We start from the raw sequence: 8,622 nt of genomic DNA on the forward strand, positions 1-8,622 counted from the left end.
AGACAAAGGAAGAGTAGAACTTAAAACATGCTTAGTGAAAATGGAAGGTTAGAGACTTTAGGAGCAAGCCATAATAAACAATATGTAAATAGATATTTTTGAAGGTTTACTTCTCAGCCACAAGTACATGTCTTTTTGCATGGATGGCAAAAATAATTTCTGACATCAAGATTCTGTCCCTGCTAAATTTTAAATTCCTATTCCAAAACACAGACCATACACATCCCACAAAAATAGCAGGAAAAAAATTGGCAGTCATTAACAAGGGTTCTCCCCTCAATCCAGTGAGACATGAAGTAGTTTGGAAGCTTGAAAATTTTCAACTTTAAATTTTCAACATTAAATTTTAGCACATTAGAGAAAATGAAAACAAACATCATCATTGAAAATATTTAGGCAGCCTTAGCTGTGGCTGCTGTATTGTCCTCCTTGAGAACTTGAGTCCAGCTTTATGTAGCATGGTATCAGAAGTCAGGTGTTAAGCATACGGTCCATGTCTCTGGACATCAAAGACTGCATCTGAGCTTTCTATTTCTTGGGGGATTGTCATGGGCTGTAGATTACCAGGTGGAGCCTGAAGGACAGGGAGGTAGAGCTCCCATGATCTCCTGAGCTGTATTCCAGAAACTGTCTGCTTTTCTTTGAAAAGTGGTATTTTCAAGTGGTTGTCTTCTCGCATTAAAGACATATAGATGAAAGTGAAGGAGGTTTTACCACTGTGAGAAATACAGGCTAGGATTGTTGACACTTCTGATTTCACCACTTTAGTTCCATATTTTTGCATGGTTTATTGACTTGTATGTAATATGAAATTTTGATAAGGTTTATGCAAATTAATGTACTGAGTCTTTCCTGGCAATTAGTCAGTTAATTTCAGCATATTCCCATGGTATGATGTAGAATCATAGACTCACTTAAGTTGGAAAAGACCTTTAAGATCATTGAGTCCAACTGTTAACCTAGCACTACCAAATCCACCACTAAAGCCTGTCTCTAAGTACCATGTCTACACAACTTTTAAATACCGCCAGGGATGGTGACTCCACCATTTCCCCGGGGCAGCCTGTTCCAGTGCCTGATAACGCTTTCAGTGAAGGAATTTTTCCTAATATCCAATCTAAACCTCCCCTGGCACAACTTAAGGCCATTGCCTCTTGTCCTGTCGTTTGTCACTTGGGAGAGAAGACCAACACCCACCTCACTACGGCCTCCTTTCAGGTAGTTGTAGGGAGTGATAAGGTCTCCCCTCAGCCTCCTTTTCTCCAGGCTAACCAACCTCAGTTCCCTCAGCTGCTCTTCACAAGACGTGCTCTAGACCCTTCACGAGCTTCGTTGCCCTTCTTTGGACACACTCCAGCACCTCAGTGTCTTTCTTGTAGTGAGGGGCCCAAAACTGAACATAGTATTCCAAGTGTGGCCTCACCAGTGCAAAGTACAGGGACGATCACTTCACTAGTCCTGTTGGCCTCACTGTTTCTGATACAAGCCAGGATGCCATTGGCCTTGGCATCTTGGCATTTTATTGTCTTTTACAGCAGTAGCCAGATTAAGTTCTAGCTGGGCTTTGGCCCTTCTGATTTTCTCTCTGCATAACCTCACGACAGTGTAGTCCTTGTAGTCCTCCTGAGTTGCCTGCCCCTTCTTCCAAAGGTTGTAAACACTCCTTTTTTCTGATTTCCAGCCAAATCTCACTGTTCAGCCAGGCCAGTCTTCTTCCCCGCCAACTTGTCTTTTGGCACACAGGGACATCATGCTCCTGTGCCTTTACGATTTCCTTCTTGAAGAATGTTCAGCCTTCCTGGACTCCTGTGCCCTTCAGGATTGTCTCCCAAGGGACTCTGTCAACCAGTCTTCCTAAACTGGCCAAAGTCTACCCTCTGGAAGTCCAAGGTAACAGTTCTGATGACCCCTCTCCTTATTTCTCCAGGAATCAAAAAAACTCTGTCATTCTGTGATCGCTATGCCCAAGATGGTCTCCAACCATCACATCACCCACAAGTCCTCCTCTATTTGCAAACAACAGGTCCAGTGGGGTGCCCTCCCTAGCTGGCTTACTCACCAGCTGTGTCAAGAAGTCATTTTCCACATACTCCAGGAACCTCCTGGACTCTTTCCTCTCTGCGGTATTGTATTTCCAGCAGATATCTGGTAAGTTTAAGTCCCACACAAGAACAAGGACTAGTGACTGTGAGACTTCTCCCAGCTGCTTAAAGAATATTTCATCTCTCTCTTCATCCTGGTTGGGTGGTCTATAACAGGCTTCCACCATATCTGCCATGTTGGCCTTCCCATGATTCTTGCCCTTAAACACTCAACCCTGTTGTCACCATCATTAAGCTCTAGACAGTCAAAACACTCTCTAATGTACAGGGCTACCCCACCGCCTCTGCTTCCTTGCCTATCCCTTCTGAAGTGTTTATAGCCATCCATTGCAGCACTCCAGTTGTGCAAGTCATCCCACCATGTTTCCGTGATGGCAGCTATATCATAGTTTTCCTGCTGCACAATGGCTGTATGTCTATTTAGAAGCACTTTCTCTATGCTTCCTGAGAAGTAGCTACATATAACCAGTTATACCCAGCATATCCTGCTGAGGCCATTACCTATCATATACTGAGTAGAGATATTTTGAAAATGAGAAACCAGTAACCTGAGCTGCTGGGGAAGTACCTGGTAGTACCTTGCAGGTGCTCCTTGTGTCTCTGGGTCTCTCCAGTCATTAAACAATGATGACGCTTTTGTTGCTGGGCAGCTGTGGGAGCGGAGAACCTTGCAGAGGAAGCCATCAGCATTTCCCAAACACCTTGTTCTCCTGTGCAGAGATGGATGTCCTAAAGGTCTGTTTCAGTGAGGGCAGGAAGAACAATCACAGAGTAGGAATAAACATTGCATGTTCCTGTCTACTCTCACATTTTTGTGTTTTAGAAATCATAATGGGATATTTTCATGAATCCTTACTGTACCAAAAGCCAGGCCCTCAGCTGATCCTATGTTTCATTTGCCTAATTAGAGCTGTGCCTAGTTTATGGATGCTTATCTGACTTAGAGCCACTAAGGGCATTGAGGTGCTCGAGTATGTCCAAAGAAAGGCAATGAAGATGGTGAGGGGTCTGGAGCACAAGTTGTATGAGGAGCAACTGAGGGAACTGGGGTTGTTCAGTCTGGAGAAGAGGAGGCTGAGGGAAGACCTTATTGCTCTCTACAACTACCTGAAAGGGGGTTGTGGCAACGTGGGTGTTGGTCTCTTCTCCCAAGTAACTAGTGATAGGACGAGAGGAAATGGTCTCAAGTTGCACTGGGGAGGTTTAGATTTCTTTACTGAGAGAGTGGTCAAGCGTTGGAACAGGCTGCCCAGGGAGGTAGTGGAGTCACTATCTCTGGAAGTGTTCAAAAAATGTGTGGATGTGGCGCTTCGGGACATGGTTTAGGGGGCATGGTGATGTTGGGTTAACAGTTGGACTTGATGATCTTGAAGGTCCCTTCCAACCTTAATGATTCTGTGATACTGTGATATTATTGTGAGACAGAAATGTGTGAGGAGGGGAACATTTTGTAGAAACCTGACCTCGACAAACCATGGAAGGCCCAACAATGTGGCCTTTCCCTGGGGCACAGGTGGCTGGCTTAGGTTTAAGGTTACAGTGTTGTACGTATGGCAGCCTTGGGCCTTTCCTCATGTAGAAAGATGTAAATCAGTAGTACTTACATCAAATGGGTCTGATCTTTCACTTCTTTTAGCTTGTAAATTAATTTATATCTGCACAGACTGTGTTCAAAATACTGTTACTGAGGGACTAGCCACTCCAGTGCATATTTCCACTGAATGGAATAGCATTACAACATTATTAAATAAGTCTTGAGTATGAATTTATCCAAGAAGTAGGTTATTGGAATAAAGTCTATTTTGTTAGTGCCTTAGGACACTCAGGCAAAACCCAGAGCCCTTGAGCACTATTCAGACACATAACATGAAGTAGTCTCTACCTCAGAAAGTTATAATCAAATTGGATAAAGCAGACAAATAAGGGGTAATGGAGAAATTGAGGCAGGGAGGGACAAAATGGGTTCTCTGCCACCATGTAGCCAGGAATTGTGGAGCTAGGAAATAGCACAGATGGTTCCTTTTAAAAAGTAAAAATGAAAAGGTGCAGCAATGTAAATGAGAATTTATTAACAACAAAGCACAGAATCTGCACCTGCGGAAAGAAACAGAAAATAATTTATCCGCCTACACTCACTTTTTTCAGACGAAGGCAGGTGAATACAGCTGCACTAACAGAGTGTGACGCTCACAATCCTGAGCTGCGCTTACTGATGCAGAACTGAGAGGTAACCATCGTCTCTAGGAAAACAATAGTCCTTGCAGCCTCTGCAGTGGCTGCAGGGTTACATACTATTCATTCCCTGCACATGTCATTTTCACATGAAGGTCTTTCCAGTCCAGCAGTTATGGAGTCAATGGATGAAGCACAACAAGGACAGCAGAACAGGAAGGAGCAGTCTCTGAAAAACACCCAGAAAACAGCACTGCTTGGTTGGGCTGCCCAGTGGAATGGATTAATGCCTGGAGACAACATGTATCTATTTGTCCTCTCACAGATACTGGTAAGGCAGCTTGTCATCACTTTGAAATGCTGGGACCCTTTTAAGCTTTGTTGGCTTGGGAGTTTTCCTCCTCATTTGTTGTAGATGTAGCAATGGACACAGCTGCAGTTCTTTCATTTCTGCAGCCACCTCTCACAGCCTTGCTTTGCAAACAGCCCCTGCCTTTTGATGTCCCAGACTGCCATCCCATTCCCTGCCCCTCTGCAAATGCCTCCTTTGCCAAATGACCCATCTCCCAACAAATCCATCTTCTGTAGCTCATATGTATGGGGGTAAATAACAGTCTTGTTAAAAAGTAGATTGAGATGTGTATCCTTTAAAGTTGCAGTGTGCCCTTCATGGTTGGGGATGAGGGTATACCTCTCTGTGAGACTGTTAAACATAGCATTCTTGCATTTTTAGGTTCGTGTGGTGTGTGTGCAGCAACCTTAAGTGGTTCAAATTAAATGTTTCAACGTGTATATGTTTGTGTGTGTATCTGTTTATAGGGATGCCTATGTGAACATGGCTATTTGTGAGAGCTTTGCGTAGTATGAGATAGGCCTTTAATAGTCTTTTAGTAACATACAAAGTAGATCTAAAAGTAATAATTCTGAAAGTTCAGAAGTCAGAGGAATCTGTTGCTCTTTCAGTGTACAGGCTACATGGGCAGTCCTTTTGCTAGTGTAGATCAGAGTAAGCTTGCTTAACTCAGTGATATACATCTAGTTAATGGTAGCTGAGCATTTAGCCTTCAGTCTCTTTATTCTTGTTAAGCTACAGCCTAGAAAATACCTGACTTCTTAAAGAAAAAATGGTGATCAACATGAAATCAATGAGAACTAAATTAGTTAATTATGCAGTCTTGAAATGAAAATGAATGTTTGTATAATGAGAGATGCTCATTATGTGTTTTCTGACTGATTGTACAGCTTCTCTGCGTGATGCTGTGGTACAGCACTTATGGGACCATCCCAGCAGCTCAGAATGCCTTTGACCTGCTGTCTTACTTGCTTACCCCATTTAAACAGTTTTTGTCAGATCAAGGGGAGGTAAGTCCCTGTTACTCCTCTCTGATTATATAGTTGGTGTCAGTAGCCTTGGGTGGTGCTTCTAATATCTCTTCTGATTAAAAGTATAATATACATGTACTTCATATAATATAGTGACAGCTGCATTGTGTGTGTCCTGACATGGTGAAAAGAATTTTCTGAAAGCAGATCCGTATTTTATCTTCAAGATATAGGGCTGAATTTTTAGCTGTGATGTCAGCGCAGCAGATTTTTCATAATGTGCAAATGATTTCAAATTAAACAAAGCAATAAGAAATTAGTCAACTAAGGTTTAGTCCACAGTAAAGGGAGAGCTGGCACTTAATTTATCAGGATGGATAGAAGCTTAAATTCTGGAAGAATGGATCAACCCACATAAAGGGTACAAATCACTAAATACTCGGTCACGAATTTCTATTGAGTGTTTAAAGCTTATCTATGTGCAATAAAAGTATTTCAGGTGTATTAGGTGTACAGATTCAATTATATCTAAAAGCTACCCCAGTAAAATTGCTTAGCTTCTCACCATGACATAATGACATGTATACCAGTATGATTCACCTGATAAATTACTGGGGTAATTATACCCAGTGCAGATTTCTCTAGTGTGGACAGAACCTTAATTAAGTAGTGAGCAGCTACTTTAAAAAAATCAGGTGAAATATATTTGCTATCAGAAGCTTAGATTCATTGTACATAATCTTTATAGAAGAGGCTATGCAGTACAAATAGGAAATCTGACTCAGTGCCTCTTGTGGCTGAAGTACAGTGGAGACTGTTTTCTGTGTTCTCTTAACAACGTTTTTGAGCTGCATGTTACCTACTCTTTTGTTTATTTGAAAGAAGCACTTTTTCTTTGCCCTTTCTCAGTTGGATTTATTATGCACCATCAGAGCTCTTCACAGAGTATCACCTGTATCTTATTTGCAGTGGGTCAATCATTAACAAATTGTTCCTTACAGAAAATCCCTGATTTATGGGATTTTGACTTAAAATAAGAGTTCAGTGTGGAGGAAGCCGATTCCTAGAATGCACCACAAGAACACCCCAAGTATGACTGTGTGCAGATGTTAATGCATATCTTTGAGGGCTGTTTATTATAGCACTATTTATCGTGCAAATTTAGACTTGAAAGCAGTAAAGTTGGAGAAATCTTCTGACATAAGTAAATGAAAGCTCCTAACTCTGAATTTCTCTTTAGCTGTGCTAGTGGGTCAGAAACAGTAAAATTCCTTGCTCACTGAAGCCCTTTACAGATGGATTTTGCACCTACTACTGAGAATAGGCTGAACTCTAAACTACTTAAATATGACTGAGACATTGGAGTGAATTTCACTGCCAGCGCTGTGAATGAACCTGATGGTATTTTGCAGAAAGTATAGAAATTATAGAAAAGTCCTCTGTGGCTGGGTTTTATGTAAGGACCTACAAACATGGGAACAGTACTAAACTTTCTTCAAAGCCTTTTCCCACAGTATAAAATTACACTGACTATGGCAATGAAACTCTGGTCCAGACTGCAGAATTGAAACATGGATCCAGATCTCAATTTTGGCAATGCATGAGGATAGGAAGCACATTTCCTGTTTGCCTTCACAGTGGAATCTGTTTTTTAGACCTCCTGAGATGCCAGGGCTCAGAGATGGTTTCAATTTCAGTCTTCTCCAAAGCCTGGCATTTTTTCTGGTTTTGGTGGTGGCGGCTTTTCCACAGACAAGAGTATGGTGTGACTAAATCTGCATGGGAAATCCAAGAACGAATGCACAGTTTGCCAAGAACATGCATGCAGATGCTATACTGTGCCCCTAAATACTTCATGAATCATCGTCAATTCTGTTGTTTCACAGGACCTGACTAGAATCGGGAGCGTTGTGGTATCATACATCCTGCTGTCTTTAGCTTCTCTAGGACTGTTATTTGTTGGATCTCTGGTAAGTTATGATACTGTGCAAACTATATTCATGCCCTTTTTCAGTGAGTTTTTAATAAGATGTCTAACTCATCCAAGCTGTTGATGTTATGCCTGAGCTGATTGTAAAGCAACATCTTTGGGGCTATTTCTCTATAATTGTCTGCTTGCTTTACATAGAGGAATCACAACTACACTTATCCTTACTCAATTTCTTGATGAATTGGGGATTACACTGATGGTTTTTATTCTTTCTATCCACAGATGGGAAAATTATTTTCACTTAAGTAGAAGGGATGTGGTCCAGTAATGGGACCATCTAATACTGCGGGCAATTCATAAAGCAGCAGAGCATCTATTGACTTAAGTAGCAGAAAGAGCTGTTCCGGAGCTCCAGTGTACTTGTGAATGTAATGCCCTTGTAAATATAGGCCAAGGCCCCAGCTGCGGAACAAGATTAGTGGCATGACTACAATTAATCTAGTTAGCTTTCAGTTGTTTGGAAACAGGAGTGTATTGTGTTTCTCCATTGATTGTGTAACTGGCACAAAGGTGTGTGATAGATGGGAAAGCTATGGAGAATTCTTTCTTTTTAGGGAGCTCTAATTGAACATGACTTTTCATACCCCTGTATACTGTTCTGATAGAGTGGGAATGCAGTTACTGAACTTGCAGGTGGAACATCACCTCCTGTCCTTACAGCACTGCACCTTCAGGTAGCTTAGGAAGCTGAAGATGTATGATATACGTTCCATTTGTGTGATGCACAGTATAATGAAGTACATCATAGAATCATAGGACCACTGATGGGAAGGGACCTCTGGAGTTTTCTAGTCTAACGTCCTGCTTGAAGTAGGGCTGTTGCCAACATTCCATAACATCAGCCATGCGTTTTTCTACACAGGTTTTTAAAACCTCCAGGGAAGGAGATGTATCATCTCTCTGGGTGCCTGTGCTGTGACTGCATGGCACTCTTGGGAATTTTTTCCTAATGTCTGATCTGAATTTCCCAAAGCTGAATGTCCGAGCTGAATCTCTGCGGCTTTTGGCCCTTGTCCCTTTAGGGATCAGCTGCCC

At 41.9% G+C, this 8,622-nt stretch overlaps 1 protein-coding gene across 1 annotated transcript in view; it reads left to right on the forward strand.

Moving 5' to 3' along the window:
- Positions 1 to 8,622, forward strand: part of PTPN5 (protein tyrosine phosphatase, non-receptor type 5 (striatum-enriched)) — a gene marked incomplete at its 3' end in the record, with an annotated part of 75,558 nt that overhangs the window by 40,561 nt on the left and 26,375 nt on the right. Inside the window, exons 2-4 of the mRNA XM_010288056.1 lie at positions 4,430 to 4,605; positions 5,517 to 5,636; positions 7,484 to 7,567. Of these exons, the coding sequence (XP_010286358.1) occupies positions 4,450 to 4,605; positions 5,517 to 5,636; positions 7,484 to 7,567 (360 nt within the window). The remainder of the gene's footprint in view (positions 1 to 4,429; positions 4,606 to 5,516; positions 5,637 to 7,483; positions 7,568 to 8,622) is intronic.

Source organism: Phaethon lepturus, unplaced genomic scaffold, assembly GCF_000687285.1.
Source record: "Phaethon lepturus isolate BGI_N335 unplaced genomic scaffold, ASM68728v1 scaffold4095, whole genome shotgun sequence".
NCBI lineage: Eukaryota > Metazoa > Chordata > Aves > Phaethontiformes > Phaethontidae > Phaethon > Phaethon lepturus.